This window comes from Haliotis cracherodii, unplaced genomic scaffold (assembly GCF_022045235.1).
Source record: "Haliotis cracherodii isolate W230 unplaced genomic scaffold, xgHalCrac1.p SCAF_10, whole genome shotgun sequence".
NCBI classification, from domain to species: Eukaryota; Metazoa; Mollusca; class Gastropoda; order Lepetellida; family Haliotidae; genus Haliotis; species Haliotis cracherodii.
The window spans coordinates 46,784,064-46,809,855 of record NW_027266265.1 but is presented as its reverse complement, the minus strand read 5'-3'; the positions used below and the strand labels follow the sequence as shown (position 1 = coordinate 46,809,855).

The following is a 25,792-nucleotide window of genomic DNA, read 5'->3' as shown; positions in this document are numbered from 1 at the left end:
TGGATATATTTACTGGTGATCGGTTCATGAACAGATTTAGTCATGATTAATAGTTATTGATAGTGAACATATTGATCTGTTCGCAGTTCATGATTGGCAGTTGGTCTATGGATATATTTACTGGTGATCGGTTCATGAACAGATTTAGTCATGATTAATAGTTATTGATAGTGAACATATTGATCTGTTCGCAGTTCATGATTGGCAGTTGGTCTATGGATATATTTACTGGTGATGGGTTCATGAACAGATTTAGTCATGATTAATAGTTATTGATAATGAACATATTGATCTATTCGCAGTTCATGATTGACAGTTGGTCCATGGATATATTTACTGGTGAAAGATTCATGAACAGATTTGTTCATGATTAATTCATTCACTAGGTTTATTCATAAATAATCCATGTATTATTCATTATTAATCTATGTAATAATGCATAATTAATCTATAAATGTTACTTATCAATCCATAAATACAATTCATGATTCATCCATGTATTGTAATTCATGATGAATATCTTCATAATATATCAGTTGATAAATCAATGGGTGTTTTTCTTTTAAGAAAATGTTTAGTGTAAAAGGCAACAATGTCATACAGTGATAAGTCAGAGACATAAGGAAGTAATTCAACATGTACCGTATTGGACCTAATAAGCGCCCACGCGATATTTACTAATATATTTGCTGGTGAACAATCCCAGTTAGCACCCCTTCCGATTGATCAATGTACAAAAGACTTATTTATTCGCGTATTATACGCAATTAAATTCTCGAAAAATATATCTGTCGTATATAAACATTTCAGGCTGTCAGCATAAACCACGAGATTTATCTTTGAAGGCTGTTTTTATTTTCACCCAAATAACATTCTATCAAGAGCCCCTTATTTCTAATTTTGAGAGCGCCCTGGGCTCTTATTACGTCGAATACGGTATGCGATGTGAGTGCACTTGGAATGAGTCCACAAGAAGACATGGCATTGGTGACGTCACTCATGACTTATATCAAATATGACGTCATTTATTTGGCCAGTCTATTTCTAGGCTTGTAAGAGATGACAGAAGAAAATATTTTAAACTGAGCTTAGATTTAAAAATTCAAAGATGTGAGAAGTTCTGTCAGTGAGTCTTGTCTTGTTAGATAGGGATTTTGTCACAATTTTCACCGTTATTTTTTATTATCACACTAAAATTGCAACTGCTTTCAGGGGCACAACTAACTCACATGTCATAAACTAGTACCTGGCTAAAGAATTCTCTGTTTTCAACCAAACAGAGTAAAACATTGCAACTATGGGGATAATGCGATTGCCTTGAGAGGCTCATTATAGATGTTTTGAGGTCGGGGTGAAAAAACCGCAGATCCGATGGCGGTCCTGAAACAAATATTTACAAATGGTGTAAGAATTTGAGGGTTCATAAAACTTATTGGAAATGGAGATGGCAATTAAATGATAGGAAGTTGTCATCTTCTGCCAATACTTTGATTCTGTTGTTTGCCATTAGTGTTATCCCAAGGATTGCAGTGCACTCACCATTCTTGTCTTAAGCATTTTTTGTCAACACATGCATATAAAAATAGGTTCAACTAATTGAAACATCAACCTAGTAAAATCTTAAGTTTTAAAAACAAACATGACAGCAAACATAACTCCTTCATGGAGATAAAATCTTACACTTTGTTCAATAGTCATCTCTTATTCATAGATACATAAATTAAAAATGTCTAGACATGATATTAACAAGTTTCGTGCTAACCTCCTTGCGACATTACGTATCCCATCATCAAGCCCTGGCAGGTGACACAGGCATTTGGATTGGACAGAGTGCACCAGCATGTAGTGATAATGATATTGTTACGATACATTGACATGGTTCTTTACATTAAACTACTAGGTCTGATCGTGGGCGCGTCGTCAAGCTAGCAAGACAAACCAACCCTTTATATCCACTGGGAGGTGATGTGGACTGTCGCACAGATAGGGCTTTCCACAGCTTCTGTGTTTAACCTTGTCAACACGATTTAATTTCTTGACACGATAATTTTAGAAAAAAAAGTTTGAATTTTGAGGAGACATGTGGAATGACGTAAGGCCAAAATTTCAGAAAAGGTGTATTTGTGAAGGCTCACTTGAACCCCCAGTTTAGGGTCGGCCGGTCGGTGGGTTCATTTTTTTGTGATTAGTGTTGAAATAAGCAGCCTTGTAGTAGAGTTCTGAGTATCACTAGGAAAGAAGGCACGTGTTATTTAGTTTTGATAATTACATTTGAGGAGTATTATAATATTTCAATATGACTTTTGAAAATTGTAGCCATGTTTAGTGATTTTTTTAACTGATTTAATGATGTGATTAAGGGTGATGCTAAATAACAAATATTGTAAACCAGTGAGAGAGTTTTTATTAACTTCATTAATGATTGTTGTTTTGATGACAAAAAATGTGACCAACATCTAAACAATATTAAAAATGTTGACTTTTATTGCCTAATTTTTTTCATGTGTATGACTGGTTAAATATTATCATCTGTGTTTTGTTGTCAGAAAAGTTTCATTCATTCATTGATGGCTAGCTTCAGTGTTTATTTCTAACTCATCTTGAGCTTGTTTATTTTTCGTCATGTCTAGACTCAAGTTAATATTCTATGCAGAACTGTCATGTTTTAACGGGTGTTGAATGTCAAACTGGGTAAAATGGTTCAAGTGGCCATTTAACATATGTAAAATATCAGGTTGATAGATTATTTATCCATTTATGTATGATCAATATGTAATTTGAAGAATAGTGAACATATGTCATGTGTTAAATGTTGTGTTTTTGAAAGGAAATATTATGATTCATTTCCCCAGGAACACTTCTGTACTTCTAATCTTACATTTTCAACATTTCCTCTGAAAACTAACCGCCTCCATGGTCTTGTGGAAAGAGGGTGCCCAGAGGATCGAAGGTTGGTGGTTCGATATCGAGCCATGTCATACCAAAACACGTGAGAAGATGGTACATTTTGTTAACTGGCATGTCGTCATTCGGCATTAAACATGTTAACATGTTAAAGGCATAAAACAAGGGGCTGGTTGGCTCAGAGTCAGTAGACTGTATCTGGGTGGGGTATTCATGTTAAACTGCTACATGGTATCTCTGTGGTATAGAGATACCCCCCCCCCCCCCCCCCACACACACACATACATCCTTGGCTGCTCATATGCTTGCATGTTGCTTATGTTGGTGCATAGTCTTGAGCACAGCAATAAATACCATTTCACCTCACCTCTGAAAGCAGGTTTTTGTCCATAGCAGCTGTATATAGTGAGTACTATTGAAGAATAATTATCAATTTAAGTGTGCACTGCAACAGCCAGGTTAATATTTCCGTTTCGAACTAATTTTCAGTCCTTCTAATTTTGTAGTGGTGGTTTATATACCACTTGGACGTATTGATAATTGATCATTTAATTGAACAGTTATGCTTAACCAGTGTCGTCAATTCATGTGTAATTTTGTCAGCCTGTGTATGAGACAGTCGGGGAAGTAGCATATATTTATGTGTGAGCTTCGTGTTTATAGTCTTAGTGGGATAGACACAAGTTGAACAGCGCAGTAGGTATGCCTGTCTGACAATTGATTTCGTGATTTTGTGCTTGTCTCTGTTTATTTTAAGCTGTGTTCAATATATGAAAAACACAGACAGATTGCCGCTCGATGTCACACTGCCCCAGACCTATTGTACAAGGCTCGATCTGAATCGTACACCTATATTTACATGTCCGTGATTTATGTTTTATTACTAGACTGTTTTCCCCCTGAGTTTAATTACCTGTATTGTAAATTATGTATTGTGTTCTGTTTTGTTAATCACTCTTTGTGACCTGATGTCCGGGGTTGCAGTGTTCCGATAGCCATGCATGACTAAATATGAAAGGGGCTATCAAAATAGCTCTACCTCGAACTGTTTTTTCGGCAGTTTTTCCCTTGAAAAATGTGTTTTGAGCGCATGCAGTAGCAGGAAGCACGAGTTGAGAGACATTTCAGTGACAATGAGGTGTCTAGACTCCAGCCAGACAGTGCACCTGGTATGACAATTAAAGTTCAACAATTTACTCAAAACCTGTCTCTTATTGATTTTATAATTTGTGCAAAATGTTTCTCAAACATGGTAGTTGGTGAAAACGTTCAACTTGATCCTTCTTCTTCCCGCTGTCCATGCACAGTGGAATATGAAAGGCAGCCAAATATTCAACCGATTGTCTAGTAAGCTGGGGCCTGCAAAACTTCATTGAATCGTCAAGCTCTCAGGCATTTGATTATCAACAGTGCTGCATTCGAAATCCATTTTTTTCTCTTCATGGAATTTTGAATTTGTCAACTGCAGTTATAATGTCAGTACTAAATGAGGTGGTGTGATCTATAGGAAATGAGTTTGGTGTGAAATGCTGACCTAAATGAAGATGGATGTATTTTCTGAATTAACTTTTGATCATATCGGGTTGCTTGTTGCTCTAGAAGTTGGTTGAATTGAATATTACAGCAATTTGTTTTGAATGAAAGTTGGTTTGACTTTTCTATGACGTGAAAACTAGTACCTTTCAACTTTGCCACATGTTGAATTGTTGATATTGTTTTTTAATTTGACGCAGAATTATTTGTAGTTCTAGAGTACTGTTTAAATCATAATGAAAAGGGATTATTTAAATCTATTAAAGATGGTTAGGTTTAACATGAATAAGAAGAATCGCAGAATCAGATCACAATATTATCAAGATTTTCAAACTGAGGCCTTATGTCATTTCAGATGGTTTTTTTAGAATTGTTGTAAAATATTTTAATTCTAATTTTACAATTATCATTAAAAAATATAATAAATATATTATAAAAAATCTGTATGCACTTGTTGAGAGAGGTTGTTTTGATATATAGGATTATCACCAGGAGTGATCTCAAAATAATGACAGTATAAAATTTCTGTCCAAGTATCAAACCCACCTGACATATTTTTACCCCATGTGGTGTTTGTGGGCAGTAACTAATGAATGTATGCCATGGAAGAATTTAACTATTTTCACATGTCAAGAGGCTAGAAAATCAAAAATCTCCTTCCTAAGGCAATATTTTGTGGGATATACACGTCATGGGCTATTGGCTACATGCTTTGGCCCTAATCATGTGTAATTTGTTTGCAGAAAATCAGAGGAGTCATTGCTCAGATAACATCGTATTTTACCTGCGATACATATCTGGGGCCAAAGACCAGATGTATTGGGCCCTAAGCAGGTATATTCAACAGTTTAGCCCTTGTCAGGTTTGGACAATGAAGTTGTCATTTGGAAGTCATGTGTCACAGAAAGGAAGATAGATTTGATGCCATAATTTTGTGTTTGTCCACAGTTAATTATTAGACGTCATCCAACATCTTTTTAATTCATGTAAGACTTAATTCTTTTTAATCTTACTTAATTATTTAACTGAGTTTCAAAATTCTGGGTTCAAAGCCCAGCATGGCACATTTATAGTGTGTCTCTATCCCCTTCTCCTACTGTGATTCTGCAGAAATATTCCTCAAATTGACGGGAAACTATAATTTTGGTATAGGAAAACACTGCACTCAGCAATATTCCAGCTATATAACGGGTTGAAACCATACTCACCAAGTACTGGGACCCAGGGCAAGTGTGTATTGACTTTTCACTTGTCCACAATAAGAATTCACTTGTCCAAATTTGATGTTTGGTCCTTATCCAACCATCCATGCAGCCTAAATCCAGGTGAGACAGGGACGATGGGGTTGCTTAGTGGGTTAAGTGTTGGCTTGTCATGCTGAAGACCTGGGTTTGATTCCTCACATGGCTACAATGTGTGTGTCCGCGCCATGATATTGCTGTAATGTTGCTAAAAGCAGCGTAAAACCTCACTCACTCCCCAGGTTTAAACTAACATCTAGTCTCTGAAATCAACATATCTTTCAGAAAAAAACCCAGTTAAATTATCTTTACGTGAATATAATAAAAAGGAGTCCAGAGACTCTCTTCATTTTCAGATACTGCAGTAATCTAGACTTGCCAACATTATAGACTTGTATGGGCTGTATTGGATATTTTTGGTATCAGGGTCTGTATGACAGACCATCCCCAGGTTAGACAAGGCCATTTGTCCGTTAGTCTGAGAAAAGTGAAAATCTAAAAGCAAGACTTGAATTCTTCTCAAATCTAGTTCATATGTGATGATTATTTACAAACCGCCATCACATGGCTTGAATAATGCTGAGTGGCATTAAACCACACTCATCAGTGGTTTCAAATTGGCTGAGTACGAAGATTTGTCTGCCACCTAATAAATGAACTCTGAATAAATTCTTAATCCTTACCATCGATTGAGCAAATTGTCTGCCTGTAAACACTAACATATTTCAAAGGTAGTACGATTCATAAGAATTTGTAAGTGGCGACCAAAATAGATGGGGCATAATGCATTGGGACATTGTTTTTTTTCCTGTTTGCCTGTTACCATATCTCAGTGGAATATATTGTTTTACTCTTCAGGCACTAGATGTCTGGTCGACACTTGATCAAGTTCTAACTGCTGTGGTTTTTTCAGGAATATTGCAGACTGTGACGTAAAACATTCATTCAAATCACTCATTCTATGAAGTCACTATAATTTTAATGCTGTTGTGTGAATTCCAGGGCAGAATACTTTCCAGAGTACCTACTTGTCAAAACCAAATAGATCCAGATTAGAATCTGTCTTCACCAACCCATGCTTGTTGTAAGAGGTGACACATGGGATCATGTGGTTTCAGTAGATCGAGGCTCATGATGTCAGTCACTGGATCGTCTGGTCCAGACTCAATAGTTACAGACCGCCATCATATAGCTGGAATATTGCCGAGTGCTGCTTCAAACGACAAACGGGGGCACTGGTGGCCTAGTCGTCTAAGGCGCCGCGATTTGCTGTGCAGGGTTGCGTCCCTTGGGCACGCCAGAAACCTATGATTGAGGGTTCGAATCCCGGTTCACCCCGATTATGTTTCAAGGTTTGTCAGCACCATACCCGTGCTCGTAGGTTTCACCGAAGTGGTAAATGTGTGAGACCTGCATCACTTCGGGCTTTCCTCCCACATAAGCTGACACGCTAGAATACTGTTAAAAGTGGCGTTAAACCCAGCTCACTCACTCACTCACTCACTCACTCACTCAAACGACAAACAAACTGAAATGAGGATCAGGTGAGTTTTTGGCTCACTGTGTCATATTACCTTGATGGTGGGTTTGTTTGCTGGTTCTGTCAAACCTTGTCAAGACCCAATAATTTACAGGCATTTCAACACCATTAACTCACTCATGCATTCAGTTATATTGCTAGTCTGTTGCATGGCTGAAATAGTACTTGTGATGAATTAACACTAAGAAACTCTTTTCCAAACATTGATTCAGAATCCTTGACACTGTTTGCTGACATTCTCACCAACAATACTGATAACATAGTAGAGTTCACTGACTTTGAACGAGGATAAGGCCATAAATAGAGGATATTATATGAGTGTCCATGACCGAAAACTAGGGAAATACGGGAATTTAGGCACAAGTGTCATAAACATAGTATGACGTGAACACAAATATAATGTTCTATTTATTACCGAAGATGTCTACCTAAAGAAACAAATTTTAGCGTTTACCTTTAAGGACAGCAAGTCGCAATAGCAGCGGAACCACAATTTGTCGAATAAGGTCGACTGTCCTCAGTTATGATGTCGTTTCTATTGTGACATCATTCTGACCTCACGTCACAATAACATTCGAATGACGTCAACAAAGGCATCCGGATGATGGAAACAGTACAGTGTTGTCTCGTGATGTGATACGACCCTAGGGCACATATGATTTTTATGAACCCCAAAATGTTTGCCCTCTGAGGTAATAAACTAGAGTCTTATCACTCATGAAAATCTGGTTTACAATTGGTCTTCAGCAATCCATGCTTGTTGTCAGAGGTGACTGATGTGATAGGGTGGCCAGGCTCATTGACTTGGTTAATGCATGTCATTGTTTCCCAATTATGTATATCGATGTGCGTGATATTTGTCATTGGATTGTTTGGTTCAGACTTAATTATTTACAGACCGCGGTAATAAAGGATTATTGCTGAGTGCAGTGTTAAACAACCAACAAAGTAATAATGTGCAGTTCTCTCGTAGGGGGGGTGGCACTGGTGGCCCAGTCGTCTTAGGCGCTGCGATTCGCTGTGCAGAGTTGCATCCCTTGGGCACACCAGAAACATAGGATTGTGGGTTCGAATCTCTGTTTGCCCTGATTATGTTTCAAGGTTTGTCAGCACCATACCCGTGGTGGTAAACGTGTGAGACCTGCAACACTTTGGGCTTTCCTCCCACATTAAGCTGACACGCCGCGATATAACTGGAATACTGTTAAAAGCGGCATTAAACCCAACTCACTCACTCACTCACTCTCTCTTAATGGCAGTGATAATCTTGTGGTCCCTTTGAAAAAAAGGAAGATTTAAAAAAATTGTAACTCCTATATGATAATGAGAAACCCGAAATGGAATATTAAATGTTTCAAGTTCTGCTTCTGGCAATATTGAGCAGGCACTCTCAAAACCATTCTTTGATTTATTTTGTGAGAGAAGATGTCTTGAAGTGATTGCCAAAGAGCCTGTAGTAAAGCATAGTGTCTGTTTCTAAATGTAGATGTTTATGCATTGTTATCTGCAATTTCATCAGAATGTTATGCCAGTGCTGGATTATGTTTTTGAGGAGAAGAGACACATCCTGCAGTGTTAATAGGAACTGCCGAGGCTTGAGAAAGTACGGTGGCAGCAGACTACCCTGACAAACGCAATTACCATTCTGCAAAACTTTGTGGATCATTCCTACTGTAGCAGATTGTTCTTTAGCAAAACTAGAATTGTCTAATGCACAGGATTCTTGTGTTCTGAGGCCGAGAGGCCAGTTTATGGAATTGTAGACTTAGTAACAATGTATGTAAGCTGATGGTTACCCTTGCTGCGAGGCTGTAGTGAAAGATAAGTCCATGGATGTATAGTAATTCTATCCTAATGGGCAAGTCTAGATATGTGGACAGTACAACAAGGGCACCTGTCTCTTAACGGACTTGTTTTAATGATTTACGTAATTTAGAAATTTTGATTTAAACTAATAATTATTGCCTTAGAGACTTGTGCAAGTCTAGCTGATGGTGGGCAGACGGCATTGTGCAGTGCAGGGCTGCTGCCATCCCTAGGTGTCCTCTCCTCCTCCCTTCTGCCCCTCCCTGCTCCCACTGGTCCCCCCCTGCTGCCGGCCTGTTGGCCTGCCTGCTGTTTGGGATCTGCAATAAATTGTGATCTGTAAGAGAGAGGGGAAGAGGAAAGAATGATAGTTGTAATGGATGTGCCCATGCCGATGTGCCTCAAATCTGAGGGGAAAATTGGCGGAGGGCTGTGAGGGGATGTCTGTAGCTGGTAGGAGTGAGTGGATAATGGGAAAATTGGAGGATTGTTGATCGCAGTCTGGGCGAGAATTACATCGTGATGAGAAGTCCGCCAAATAGAACTAACTTCCTTCAGCCTGCCATGTTTTGGCTACAGGCTTCATATTTGAGTTGTGTGGGTCTGCATATGATCAAAGTTGATACGGCAACCCAGTCTGATTAAATTTCTGTGGTTAGTGTCATGTGGTCTGCCAAAGCAGGCGCTCCTTGCTGGCCAGAATTGAGATATTGTGGGTATAGTTACCAGCAGGAGGATACTGTGTTACAGGTTGAGAGATAGACTCCAAACCTCATCTGCCAAATCTTGGCATCCAGGTTATGGGCAAACTCTCATGCTTGCTTTTAGTTAACCTTTCTATTTGTGTACTGGGAAGTTGACGGGTCAGTGAAATGATTACATGTGACCCATGACCTGGCAGCATGCAGACATTAGCACTGATTGGCTATTGGCTCAGGAGCATGTGCAGTTAAGGAACAGGTGCTTGCTGCTTACTCACAGTAGTGAATTCTCACTGGCTGGTACAGGGACCTTTTTACATTCTGGTGGAGGTAGGAGGGAGAGACAGAAGTGACAGCAGTCGGGATACACGTTACCTGCTGTAGTATATACAACATTCAGGGAATATGGGCAGTATCTACCTGCTGTAGCATATACAAGCTGCAGGAATATGGGCAGTATCTACCTGTTGTACCATATACAAGCTGCAGGAATATGGGCAGTATCTACCTGCTGTAGTTCATACAACCTGCAGGAATATGGGCAGTATCTACCTGCTGTAGAAGATACAACCTGCAGGAATGTGGGCAGTATCTACCTGCTGTAGTCGATACAACCTGCGGTAATATGGGCAGTATCTACCTGCTGTAGTACATACAACCTGCAGGAATATGGGCAGTATCTACCTGCTGTAGTACATACAACCTGCAGGAATATTGGCAGTATCTACCTGCTGTAGTACATACAACCTGCAGGAATGTGGGCAATATCTACCGGCTGTAGTCGATACAACCTGCAGGAATATGGGCAGTATCTACCTGCTGTAGTATATACAAACTGCAGGAATATGGGCAGTATCTACCTGCTGTAGTATATACAACATTAAGGGAATATGGGCAGTATCTACCTGCTGTAGTACATACAACCAGCAGGGAATATGGGCAGTATCTACCTGCTGTAGAAGATATAACCTGCAGGAATGTGGGCAGTATCTACCTGCTGTAGTACATACAACCTGCAGGAATATGGGCAGTTTCTACCTGCTGTAGTACATACAACCTGCAGGAATATTGGCAGTATCTACCTGCTGTAGTACATACAACCTGCAGGAATATGGGCAGTTTCTACCTGCTGTAGTACATACAACCTGCAGGAATATTGGCAGTATCTACCTGCTGTAGTACATACAACCTGCAGGAATATGGGCAGTATCTACCTGCTGTAGTATATACAACATTCAGGGAATATGGGCAGTATCTACCTGCTGTAGTATATACAACATTCAGGGAATATGGGCAGTTTCTACCTGCTGTAGTATATACAATATTCAGGGAATATGGGTGGTATCTACCTGCTGTAGTACATACAACCTGCGGGAATATGGGCAGTTTCTACCTGCTGTAGTACATACAACCTGCAGGAATATGGGCAGTATCTACCTGCTGTAGTACACACAACCTGCAGGAATATGGGTATGGGCAGTATCTACCTGCTGTAGTATATACAACATTCAGGGAATATGGGCAGTATCTACCTGCTGTAGTACATACAACCTCTTGCATCTTGCAGTATATACACCCTGCAGGACAATACTGTCTGTATCTATCTACTGAGCTATATTCCACCTGCAGGAATTACTGTCTATATCTACCTTCTGCCACCTGAAGGGAGAATGGTGATAATGCCTACTCTCAATGGTATATACAAGCTGACGTTTTCATACTATGATAAGTACATGCAGGGAATAAATTCCCACCTATCTGATGAGGCATAGATACCGTTAAAGAGAGGATCCACCTAGAAAAGGGCTAAATATATTCTCAACTGCTGCATCTACTGTAGATTTTACCTTACCCATCTGTGAAGGTCAGGGTTGGAATAGGCCTTCTGACGGGATCAGGTGGTCAGGCTCGCTGACATGGTTGATGCAAGTCATTGTATCCCAATTACGGGGGTCGATGCTCATGATATCAATCACTGGATTGTCTGGTCCAGACTCAATTACTTTCAGACCATGATGCAGCAGTATGCAACAATCAATGGAGTGTTATACCTTATACAGTAGTGACCATTTTAACATCTATGTTGAATTTTTATTTGGTACATGTCAATGCTGTACTGCTATTACCATAAAAAAGAACTGCGACTTAAATCTTGGTCAATTTCCTAGAATTACAAACAATTCCCTCTCTTGAAAACAGACAGTACTGAGAAAGGTTGCAAAGATGACCCTATTGCGGAAGTCACCTGTTACTATCCAGCTCCAATGTCTGAACTGTACCACATGTGGCCTGTATTATGTGTGTTTGTGTGTATAGAAAATAGGGCAGTGAAATTGTCCCTGCCTGTTGATGTGCTGGTGAGGACCCTCTCCTATGTTGTGTTTGCTAGTGCTGTATAAAGAGGTAACTCACTATACCACACATTGGGGAGCAAGCTCTTATGTATTGTGCATTTCATTTTAATGGTGATCTCTGCCTTAATTTTGTTTATGTAAGTAGTGTCTTTGATTTTGTATAAGTACTGCCTTCCTCAGGGATGGTTTTATTGATGTTGGATTAATTCAAATATAATTAATATTATTATAAATTAATATATTTAATATTTAAATCCTTGTGTCTTGAACGTGTGCACTGATCTGACATAGGGTTGTAACAGTTATCACTGAGGATGATTTCCATCGTGCAACTATTGTGGGTAATAATACATGTTATGTTATGTGTATGGTATTAGAAAACGAACATATCTAAGTCAATGTTTTCTTACAATTTCTAAACTTTATACACTGAAAATATTCCTCTCCTAAATATCCTTATTATTTATTGCAGATTTTTATCATATTTGCGAAGTACAGTTAGCTGCTAACATCTTATGCTTAACTCGGGTGCTTTAAGTTCTGAGTATTGCAATTGTTGGTTTAAAATTCTTGTGCGAAAATGTCTAGTGTTGATTCACAATATTTGTACAATTTTTTTTCGTGCTTGTGTCAAAGAAAAGAAATCAAAATAACGTGATATCAATTGTGCCAAAACACGGCAGTGAAATTCTGAATCTGTGAATAATAGAATATTATCAATAGTCCTGAATTTCAACAGATTGTTGGTTGTTTGAAATATAGTATGTAAATAAAAATCACATGTTTAAAAATGAATGAGCGATTCCTTGGTGTATTATTCATACACTGCCAGACTGCATGTTATTAATTTACTTTTGACGCAACATTAACCCCAAAACAATATCTGTTTTACATTTCAAGTCACGAATGTAGTCTAGGTCATGATATGCCATTGTGTGTTTCAAAAGGCTTTGACACATCATACTCAGACATACATGAATCTTTGATATGCTCCGATATCTGAACTGCTCCGATATCTGAAATTACATGACTATGTCTAGCAAGGTCCTACTGCACTCTGGCCGTGCCGAGTTGTATGATAGGCATCTCACGTTGTGCGTGTAACTGGCCGTCTGCTCGGCTAGATTCCCCTGGCTGAACAGCAGTGTGGTCATAGCAGAAGTTTCCTTACTGCAGTAGTATGTATATACCTCCATGCTGTCTAAGTGTGGTGTAGGTCGAGATCTCTTGCGTGACTAAGTGGGCACCCAGCTGACTGTCCTCATGACATTCAACATGTTCAAGGGGGTCTGGCTGGGTTGAGGAAATCAATTCTGGCGAGGCGGGTGTAGCAGACGACAGGAGCAGACAGAAGTCCACTACTCAATGACTGATTCGTGTTCACAGGTAGATCTGAATGGCATTGTTCCTGTAGGGACGGACTTTCTCAACTATGGTAAGCTGGAAACATTTGGAACTACTAGGGACTAATTTCACTCAATTTGTTTTGTCTAGATTTGAGTCATTTTATGAATTCTTCACAAGGTGTGCTGAGCGAAGCCAGACATACTATATCCTGTTTCAAAATTCTCACGTCATTCATAACATGTTGAGTGGCCACGGCATGTCTGGCGTTGTGTTTCTTGAAGTTTTCATGTTCAGTGAACATTGTTTTTGCATATTTGTATAGTTTGATATTTTCTGCCGTGGGTTTTTATTGTACTTTTCAATAATTTATTTAACAGACTTGAATTTAGACATTACGTTGACAACAGTCATGGTCTAAGTGCAGACACCCTTGTGTCGCTCCAACCGCTTACTGGTAGGTGCTAACATGTATTGAATCTTTAAGATTTATTTGATAATCTTTTCCATTCACTATAACTTTTCTTTCTATTGTAAAATTGTGTTCAGTGTTAGAATATATTGTATGTTATTAATACATTATCTGATTTGAAAAATAGTGTGTTTCTTTGTCGATGGTCTTAATGAATTACAAATCCTTTCAGATTGAGACGTGCCCAATAATTGAGGGTGACCTCAGTGATATTGGTGGTCTCTCAGCACTGAGCTGGGCCTGATGTAGGACATGGTCACAGTTCTGACACAATGTAATACTGTCTCAATCTGCTGTAGTCATGTGTTAAGTAAACTGGGATCAAACCGACTGGGGTTTATGTTGTATGGTATGTTGGTATACACCACCACCTTCATCACTTGGTGCTCTTCTACAGTATACTGACATGATACACTTCATATACTCACCCACAGTGCCACTGCTGTATCCCATGCCATGCCATGCCATGCCATGCGATAACAGGTTATAGCATGCTGTAGTGTTGTTCTTTGTCAGTAAATGATGCTGTCAAATTGCCTATAATTGAGCATTTAGCTGTTATTTTGACGTTGGTAACACAATTCTAAGTCGGCTAGTGATATATGTGCTGTCTGCATGGGCAGGGACTGGTGATGTGTTATGTTCACACATTTAGCATATGATTATGCTGTTTACTGTGAGAGGTTCTTTTAGTATTAACAATGATTTATCTCAATGTGTGTAAGGGCAGCCATGTAGTGTCCTGCATGTCCCGATTCTGTATATAATTATGTGTAAAGCTGATGGTGCCATTCATTGGTTTGGTTGGGGGGATGATATTGCTATTATAGGACCATTGGACTGTATTTCGTACCCTATGTATCAAATTGCCAACCCTCTGTATGGTATGTCCTACCCCAAGTATTGTATCGCCTACCCCCTGTGTTGTATCATCTAGCCCCTTATTTTATTGCCTGGCTCCATTACGACATCATGCTTCCCCTGGTGTCCTCCACCCCTCTATTACATACCCCACTCCAAGTAGTGTATTGCCTTTCCCTTGTATTGAATAGTCTAGCCCCAGTATTTTGTAGTCTAGCTGCTGTATTTTATCACCTATCACCTGTTTTGTACCACCTATCACTGCATTGTATCGTCTATCCCCAGTATCATATTGCCTATCTCCTGTAACATATGGCCTATCTCCTGTATCATATTGCCTTTCTCCTGTATCATTTTGCCTATCTCCTGTATCATTTTGCCTATCTCCTGTATCATATTGCCTATCTCATGTATCATATTGCCTATCCCCTGTATCATATTGCCTATCTCATGTATCATATTGCCTTCCATTTTATGGTATCGCTACCCCCAATATTATATCGTATTGCATACTTTTGTATGATATTGTCTAGCCTATATATTATATTGCCTACCCATGTATGGTATCATATATCCCATATATTGTATCTTCTAGCCTCTATATTGTTTAGCTCTTCCCATTTATGGCTTTTGTGTACACAATGTATCGTATCGTCTAGCCTCTGTATTGTGTTGCCTACCCATGTATGGTATCGTAAGGCCTACCCCTGTATGGTATCGTCTACCCTGTCTCGTATCGCCTACTTCCTGCATTGTATGGCCTACCCCAATTCTATATTCCCTACTCCTGGTATTGCTTACCAAATGAGCCCTTACATAGCCCCTGTATGGGTACTCCTCTGTCTGTTTTTGTTTGTCAGGTGTGCCAATCATTACATATCTGCAATTACAGATATCATATGTAATGAGGTCTGAAGAAGACATGAGCAAATACACCCAGTATTCATTCCAATACAGATCTATATAATATTAATAATCAACCAATCATGATAATTATGGTATAATAATGACAGATTATCTGATGAGTGCATGTTTTTGAAGTGTGACTGAAGCGTCCATGGCTCTGTTTGAGGCCATTATGAGCATCAGCATTCCTTCCTCTGTTGCTCTGTCCCCCGCTGTGATATTGCTGGAATATTGCTAAAAGCGGGGTAAAACCATACTCACTCACTCACTCCCTCCTCTGTTGCTCTCAGCTGTGATTATTACTGTTGAAATAATGGTGTCAGGCCAGGCCTCAATAAATAATTAGATTTTCATCTAAATGGTTAACAAATCTGGGGCAAGAAGAATTTACTTTTAAATATTTTAAAGCATATGTGTACCTGGTCTGGCATACAGAGCCTGAAACAAATATATCCAATACAGCCCGTGCAAGTCTATGATAGTTGGCAAGTCTAGATTACTGCAGCTTCAGTAACATAATAGAGTATCCAAGCTCCTATATATCATATTTTATCAAGATTATTTTGCAACCATTTTCTGTAAAATATTTTCATTTCAGAGACAGATGATAGTCTAGTGTATACATTAACAAATGACAGATGTGATTCACATGAAGAATCAATATTTCATCATATAATTTGAGAAAGCAACTCTGTTACTTATTTTCTTGGCAGGATTAAGAAACAATAAATGATGCGAAGTGGGTGTTTGGTAGTGAGGCAAGCAGGGTATAAAATCTAATAATTAATTTGTTATTGCCATACATCAGAAAGTGAATCTGCTAATGAATCCATCAATCCATCATATTAGGTACCTGTACTGGCTCCTGGTTATAGAGCTTACTAAAATGAGGGACCCGTGAAGAGCCGGGGTAGAAATAGCTCTTCATCAACCCATGCTTGCCGTTAAAGGCGACTAACGGGATCGGGTGGTCTGAGTAGCTGACTTGTTGATGCATGTAATCGATCCCAATTGCGTGGATCGATGCTCATGATATCAATCACTGGAATGTCTGGTCCAGACTCTATTATTTACAGACTGCCGTCATATAGCTGGAATATTGCTGAGTGCGGCGTTAAACAACCAACCAACCCAACTAAAATGAGGATCTGGGTCCATGTGCACAAACCATTATTAGTGTGAGGCATAGGATTATTGTAGGTCTTTGTAAAAGTATGGGCGTTATCATTGCAATAGCCCCAAATACCATTTGTACAAATGTGACTGGGGGTTTGTGTGTTGTACAGCCGTGGTGAGATGTTATGCTCATGCTATCCACCACTGGTTGATTGGTCAAGACTTACTCTACGCATGCCATAATAGCTGTCTCCTCAGTTTATACCTGGGTTATTCCCACTCTGGATACTTGCAGCCTATGGCGCATTTATTGTGAACTGATGTCATGGATATGTCTTGGCTTGGTGAAATACAAGATGTCTTGTCAGGACTACAGTGATATGAGCCAGGTCCCTTTGTGCATGGTTGAAAAAAAACACTGCTCAGACACAAACTGTAGACACATTTTCAGTTATTATTCAAAAGTTGTTAAATGATAATGAAAATAGTTGCTGCCTGTCATTGTTTCGGAATTAAGTATTAATGCATTGTGGGAAGTGTTCCCAGCAGACGGCCTTTTTGACCAAACAACATGAAAGCCAAATGTCAAAGGGACCTGTTATGTGAACAGCATGTGAATATATTGTCTGTTGTAATCCAAATATAGAGGTTTTCTGAATGTCATATTTAAGCAAGTATGCAAGGAAAGCGGGCAGCAGGATTTTTTTGTATTTGTGTTTACTTCTGAAATCTTGACGTTTCTTAATTTAGTGTATTGATTTACATGGTTTACGTTTCGGCATGGGTAATCATGCATCTCTACTTCTAGTTCATGATGCAAGGGTCAATGTGAAATACTACCAGTATATGCAGTTGTGTCCATCTAAAGGATATGACGATTGGGTGTAAGTCTTGTCATGTGTGTTGACAAGGATATGACGATTGGGTGTATGTCTTGTCATGTCTGTTGACACAAGGATATGAAAATTGGGTGTAAGTCTTGTCATGTGTGTTGACACAAGGATATGTCCAATTGGGTGTATGTCTTGTCATGTCTATTGACACAAGGATATGAAAATTGGGTGTAAGTCTTGTCATGTGTGCGGACAAGGATATGACAATTGGGTGTATGTCTTGTCATGTCTATTGACACAAGGATATGACAATCGGGTGTATGTCTTGTCATCTCTATTGACACAAGGATATGACAATTGGGTGTATGTCTTGTCATGTCTGTTGACACAAGGATATGACAATTGGGTGTATGTCTTGTCATGTGTGTTGACACAAGGATATGTCCAATTGGGTGTATGTCTTGTCATGTCTGACACAAGGATATGACAATTGGTTGTATGTCTTGTCATGTGTGCTGACAAGGATATGACAATTGGGTGTATGTCCTGTCATGTCTATTGACATAAGGATATGACAATCAGGTGTATGTCTTGTCATGTCTATTGACACGAGGATATGACAATTGGGTGTATGTCTTGTCATGTGTGCTGACAAGGATATGACGATTGGGTGTATGTCTTGTCATGTCTCTTGACACAAGGATATGGCAATTGGGTATGTTTTGACACAAGGATATTACAATATAGTGAATGTCTTGTCATGTCTGTTGACATGAGGATATGACAATTGGGTGTATGTCTTGTCATGTGTGCTGACAAGGATATGACAATTGGGTGTATGTCTTGTCATGTCTGTTGACACAAGGATATGTCCAATTGGGTGTATGTCTTGTCATGTCTATTGACACAGGGATATGTCCAATTGGGTGTATGTCTTGTCATGTCTATTGACACAAGGATATGACAATTGGGTGTATGTCTTGTCATGTCTGTTGACACAAGGGTATGGCAATTGGGTGTATGTCTTGTCATGTCTATTGACACAGGGATATGTCCAATTGGGTGTATGTCTTGTCATGTCTATTGACACAAGGATATGACGATTGGGTGTATGTCTTGTCATGTCTGTTGACATAAGGATATGGCAATATAGTGCCTGTAGTCTTGGAATGCCCTTCTACACAAGGATATGTCCAATTGGGTGTATGTCTTGTCTTGTCTTGTCATGTCTGTTGACACAAGGGTATGGCAATATAGTGCCTGTAGTCTTGGAATGCCCTTCTACACAAGGATATGACAGTTGAGTGAATGTAATCTTGTCATGCTCTTCTACAGAAGAATATGGCAATTTTGTGAATGGAGTCTTGTCATGTCTGTTGACACAAGGATATGACAATTAGGTGTATGTCTTGTCATGTGTGACACAAGGATATGACAATTAGGTAGTTTCACTTGACTAAATGTCTTTGTATGAATGCAGCACAAACATTCAACAAGTCAGTGTAGATAGGCAGTTTTTTCGAGTTACCAACATAATTTGTTTTGTTATTATTGTACAGAGAAAAATCACAAAACGCTTCCGAACCAACTCATTTGAAGCGATGCCAACAGTTGCCTTAGTATTGTCACAACATAAGTGTAAAAAATGCTGAGGTTGTAAGCATGTTTATCGGGCTTGGGCGAGATCGCTGTACCCTAACAAGGCCTTTCTGTATTACAGGTGAGGAGGTGGGAGCTGACACGACAAGGCAGGACGAGTTGCAGGCCTTGAGACGAAGGCTGAAGAAGCATCAGCCTGTGCAGTTACACCATACTGTACTGAGTCAGGCGGGCCGTCAGGCGGGCGTGCAGTCAGGCGGGCACTAGGTCCTACAGTACTCTCGGTGTCTGTGAATGACGTCACACATACAAGTGCGCATGTGAAGTATACCAGCGACGAAAGACCTGCAGACAGAAATTACCGAAGGAATTTGATGCACTCGTGCAAAATGCGCAGTAGTTGACCTCAAAGTTAATGTGTGTGAAGCAAGAAAGATAAGTTGTGCTAATATATGGGAGCAGGTCCCTGTGACATGATCGGTGTGTCTCGAAACGAGTGACAACGAGAGCCTAGTGAGAGAAGAGTTATTATTATGTCACAGTATCAGTGAGGTGGTGGATGTGCATGCTCCACCTTTGCCCGGTGAGGTAGACGGCGAGGAAGTGGGTACTCCTCTGTTGACGACACCCCCCACCCCCCCCCACTCCCCCTGTGGCAGCAGACGACACAGCTCTGACGTCCTCTCAAAGTGTGCACGCTCAGAGAAATGCTGGTTGTAAGGAGTCACACTACACTGACACACTTTCATGCACTGTGTCGTCTGCTCGAAAAGAATTGTTCCTTCACAATGTGAGAGCTCAAGCTGTTTCACAGACTAGTTTAAAGTAAATTATCAAAAGACAGTCACCAGAAAAAAAATATGCGTCTGCTTGCCAAGTACTGGTTAACCCGTGTGCTTATGAAGTTAGTCGTCTGGGAGAAAAAAAGTCTGGCTCTCGAATTAAGGAAAACGGTCACTGAAGTATGAAAGACTATTATCAGTTGTAAATTGAGCAGAGCCACAACAAACTTTGAACTTTAGTGTCCGATTTTTGTTACATCTATAATAGATGTTTCTATGATGACATGAATCGACTCACAGCAGACAGAAAGCGATTTGGGATTAGGATTTGTAACGGCAGCCAAACAGGTAGATCACCAAGTTCACTGCGGAAATTGTCACCTGGTCCAACAGATCGGAATTCCAGACACGACTGTGGTGAGGATTTAAGTGCCACGGGAAAGTACTAGTTTCTACGTGGTCGAGGATTTTTATGAAACTTTGTAGCGACTGTTTATGAAAGAAGCTATGCCCAGGTCCAAGGATCTCGATGTCTATGAGAGCAGAAACTAGCCAGGGCAGCAGTAGTTTTCTACGGGATGGGTTGATGTGCGTTCAGACGGAATGAGTTTGTCCGTGTATCTATGCCTGGTTTATTGTGCATCAATTCTCTGGATAGTTCCTTTTGAAGCTGCTAAAACTAAGAAAGGTAAGTTATGATTTCTTCCTTGATTGTTCTATTACGATCTAAACATGTCTAGTATTAGCAAGGATGATTCCCACAAAGTGGCACCACTGGTACCAATGCCAGGTTGAAGAGGTCTACTTGTTTGTCAGTCAGTCAGTGATATTAGTCCACAAGTAGGACATTGTTCTCTCTGCACTCCATTGGGTTCGTTTATCATGTGGTTTCCTACCCATCTCGTATTGCCATAGGTTATACTCCCTTCCCCTCATGTAGACATATTATACTTATACTGATACAGTACTTTGTGGGATGGAGCCATGATTAACTTACGCAACAGCTGAAGGTTATTATTAAAAATCAAGTAGTAAATATTCATGAACTTGTTTAATGCATGTGGCTACTATTTGATGTTTGAAGGTAGATAATTTTTAAATCCTTTTCCACTTCTGAAATATGAGTGCAAACAAACGTATAAAAAACATTAACATCTATTTCAAATGTAAGCTTATCACATTTAAGAGGTAATACAAACTAGTTCTTTCCGTCATTATGTGTTAGAAAAGAAAGTTACAGGTTACAAACCATTTATTATCAGTTAACATTATGAACAAGTTATTTTTTTCAAATTTGCATCATTAACTTTGAATCTATGAACAGTCCTGTGATAATTTTATGCAGTTTGTAATACGAGTACATATACCAATCCATGACAGTCTATCTGTTCCCAATCAGCCAACCCAGAACTGTCCTTGATGACTTCCCCATCACTCTCTGATGAAAGAGCGAGGAACCATTTCAGGATTAGGGCCATGTTTCATCATACCAGTTGCGGTCGTTATAAGAGTTATCACCCATTTTACTGTGGGGTAAACACTTCCAGTTAACATCTGGTCACAGGTTTGCATCCAAGACCCTATGTATGATCATCCAAGCTAAAAGATGTTACAAGATGCAACACATCATTGACCTGCATCCCTAAAATTCAGTCTCCCAAATTGAGCCAAATTGTCCTTTTATTTTGAATATTGTTCAAAGTGGTAGGAATGCCATTCCAAATTATTCAAATTAAAATATTTGCAAGTTGAGATTTTCTCATTTGAAAAGGAAAATGACCATGGATTTACTATGAGAACTGAGTTAGTATATTTATTAATAGGATTTACAACATGTTGGTTATGACTGTAAGGTATCCTTATCAATTTGTCAGTATTGAATTATCTATATCTGCAAATTAGGAAAATAAATTACCCACCTGATTACCCAGGTCTGAAATACCACATAGGGTGTTGGTAAGCTGATAGACCTGGATATTGAAAGAACTGGAGAAAGGGCTCATGACACCGGAGTCACATTGTAAAAAAAATTACATGACACATTGACATGTAAGGTGTGAAAAATGCAGGCACCCTTCAGATTCCCCCACTGAGGAACACTCACCTGTACCCCTTTAGTGATTGAAGCTGTGTAAAATCTCACTCACTTCATTTTGGCTGTCATGTCATTCAACATCTTAATCATGTTAATGTACCAAGTGTGTAAGGCCTAAACATAGAAGTGGTTGAGAGTACTGTGCTGCCCACACAATTTTTAAGTGGCACTCACTGGTCGTGACAAGACAAAGATCATACATGGACCACTGCACTTGTATGCAGTAGCCCTCCATCACAGTTTTAGAGTTTCATATTCAAGTCCACAATAATCCCCATTTTGAATTCATGTCTGATCAAAACTACAACGTTATTTTTATTAGGCCTAATAGGAGGAAATAGAGTTAGAGACCCCAGATTGTGCATCATCATCAAGATAGTTTACTAGACCTGAGTAATAGTTTTGAAGTCATAATGGTGGCTGTAGAGTTCCTCGTGTGGTTCTGCATTGAAATGTCAGAAACTACTGACAAGCTATCTCCATACAGGGTACCCCAAACATTTCGCCTCTTATTTCAAAATTAGTTGGTGTTTATTAGTCATCTGTTGGCTTTAATTAGTATTGTCATAGTAAGAAAAAGAAAAACTTAAATTCACCATAATTTTTTGTTTGACGTTTTTTGTGTTATAAAACGAACACAGTTCAACATCTATTATTTTGTTTCTCTTTTATTCTCAATTCAGTTTCTAAATGTACACACAAACTTTCTGTTCTGTTTTACAGCTACAGTATTTTACCTTTTGGTGTTAGTGTTTGTTTTTCCTTATTTTTATGTAGAACTAATTTGTACACGTGTAATTAAAGGACTATTATTTGAAACAAAGGTGGCTGTTATCAATTTAATTTAATGATGACAATTTTGATGTTAATATTTTTATGGCTTCTCTCTCTCTCACACACACACACACACACACACACACACACACACACCACACCACACCACACCACACCACACCAAATTGTCTAATTCAAACTGTTGTTTATACCTTAATAGACCCCGTGAAGATCCAGGTTAGAACAGATCTTCAGCAATGCATGCTGGTGGTAAGAGGCGACTAATGGGATCGGACTTGGTTAATGCATGTCATCGTATCCCAATTGCGAGGATATATGCTCATGATATCAATCACCGGATTGTCTGAGCCAGACTCGATTATTTACAGACCGCTTCCATATTGCTGGAATATTGCGGAATGTGGCGTTGAACAAACAAACAAACAAACAACATACCTAATGGAAATCGAAAAATTGAAATCTTTGGAAACCTATGGGTCCTTTTCAGTTCAGTTAAACAACACACCAGTTAATGCCTCACAATAAAAGGTAGTTTTGATTTTGACATAGTTTTGAGTTCATCGTATCTCAGTGAATGTTATGTAATAGAGAACCTCAGCCATGCTACACTTAACTTGAGTAGCATTGATTAGGTGTAATGTATATATAACAAGTAGGTGTTTTACGAGCAAGACGTGAAATGTGGCCTTAATGGTTGCCTTGATGTCTTCTAGAAGAACAAAGATTTTCAATTAATACATTTGACATTAAAGTTTCAACACTCCGTCAAACCTTCATTTTCATGTTTATCCAAAATACCCAATCTAATAATTTGTAATAGGTGATGTCAGGCTATTTCTGAGACAACTCATGAATGTTAGATTAACAAGTTACATCATCAAATGTCGGTGACTCCAAAATTTGACATTCTAAGTATAATGTGATAATGATAACTTGAACATTAGAAAACTTATTAGGATGAAGAACACATTCACAGGCTATTTCAAGAGCATCCATGTAGTGCTGTAAATATTTTATTTAAATGTGTGTCATTTAAGAAAAAGAATTAGGAAAACCTTTTTTTTATATATATTGATTAATAGATATAATATGATAGATTCACCGCCAAAAGAAACACAAATACCATATGTGTTGGTTAATAAATGAAGACTTGCTTATATTCAAGAGACATTAGATTGGTTAGATGCACAATTGTTGCATGAATGCATCACATGTGACATCACAGATCCATGACTAATGAGATGCACCATTTGTCTCGTGCAGGTTAAAGAGTAAAGTTTGGAAATCACATGCAGCATATCGTGATAAGAATAAAGTCACTCTGTAGAAACGCTTACTGATTGTTAGTTTTGTCATTAATTGGTAGACATTGGAAACATCTCTTAACATAGATACTTCTCTTAAGGTTTCTACGGTTCTTGTTTCTTTTGGTGGTAAGTACAATACCATGGTTTTGCTTTGACTTATTTCTTTAGAAAGGAATACCATTGTTGAGATTTCAGCAGGCTTTGATTTATTCTTATTCTGTGTATTCAATGATAGTATTAATATAAGGTTGATGTCTAAAGTAAATGTAAAATGTAAATGTAAATGTAAATATCAATCCATATGTAAATATCAATCCATATGTAAAGACTCCATGTGTAAAATTCCTAAACAGTTATATGCTATTTATGGGTTAGAATTGGTCTTCAGCAACCCATGCTAGTGGAAAGAGGTGACTATGCTTGTGGTAAGAGTGCTCAGACTCGCTGATATGGTTGACGTTTGTCATTGTATCCCAATTGCGTAGTTTGAGGCTCATGATTGTCTGGTCCAGAGTCGATTATTTACAGGCCACCGTTATATAGCTGGAATATTGCTGAGTGTGGCGTTAAACAATAAGCAAAGATACTACTATGTAACGGGGAGCTGGCAGTCAAACAGATGTGTAAGATGAGTTTGATAAGGGTGTAATCCTTGATTAATTTCTTTATCTATTTCTTCCACAGAGGTAAAATTAACCAGATGGAAATAACATTCTTTTACTGTTTAATGAGGATAAATCTCTGGAGCATTTTGAACATTATTTTGGTTACATAATGAGACAGGGTTATTGAAGAATTCAATACAGACTGTTATGAGGGAAATACGATAATTAGTCGGTTTCTATGTCCGTATTCCTCTGTAGCTGTATGATACGAGGAAGTCCACCGCACAGTGTAGCTTTGACTTGCTTGATTGAACAAGTCTGTTAGGAATTATTGAATGCGAGACCTACATTGTCGGTTAATGATGGAAAATGATGATGTAATAAAATGAATGCACGGAAATCAATGATGTAATGCACGGAAATCAATGATCTAATGCACCAGTCTGGTCACCTTGACCTTCAATATCGCACTGACACAAAAGCAATGGTGGTAACCTTCCTTGGCCATGAAGAACACTGTACACCTGTGGAGGGTTTAACAGACTCTCAGGTTATGTTAAGTCATAGACTGCAAGACACATGTAATGTAGGACTAGATGGGTATGGAATTTCCAACTGAAAAATATATTCCAGACTCAAATGGGTGTAGGGTTTGATGGATGCTTGATGGGTTATCTCCTTGACGGATTCCGTACATGAAACATTCACATTCTTTGACATCAATGAAAATGAGATTTAATTTTGTTAAAATCTAAAATGAATTGCTTTTTTTGTTTGGATTGTTTTCGAAGTCCTTTTCTTTCTCCTTCAAGTATATGTTTTAAAATATGTATGCTAGATTTGATTGAGTAGAGCAATCAATGTTTGTGGACAAGAAGTAAATTATTTTATTTTTGCAGTTTTAATTCTTCCTCAGCTTTTCAATCGACAGAGACAGATTGGAGAATTTATTAAATATATATAAGCTCATAGGTTATTATTGTTGCTCAATAATTCTA

General features: G+C 38.7%; 1 protein-coding gene across 5 annotated transcripts in view; it reads left to right on the top strand.

The window, feature by feature from the left end:
* LOC139454455 (uncharacterized) overlaps positions 1–25,792 on the top strand; it is a 212,031-nt gene that overhangs the window by 141,134 nt on the left and 45,105 nt on the right. For 3 of the 5 annotated variants that reach the window (XM_071236168.1, XM_071236166.1, XM_071236167.1), the window contains one exon: positions 19,332–20,680. In XM_071236168.1, coding sequence (XP_071092269.1) covers positions 20,596–20,680 — 85 coding nt within the window. In that variant the 5' untranslated portion in view covers positions 19,332–20,595. Of the gene's footprint in view, positions 1–13,207; positions 13,515–13,798; positions 13,881–19,331; positions 20,681–25,792 lie in introns of those variants that run through there. The other 2 variants (XM_071236169.1, XM_071236170.1) reach the window with 2 other exon arrangements.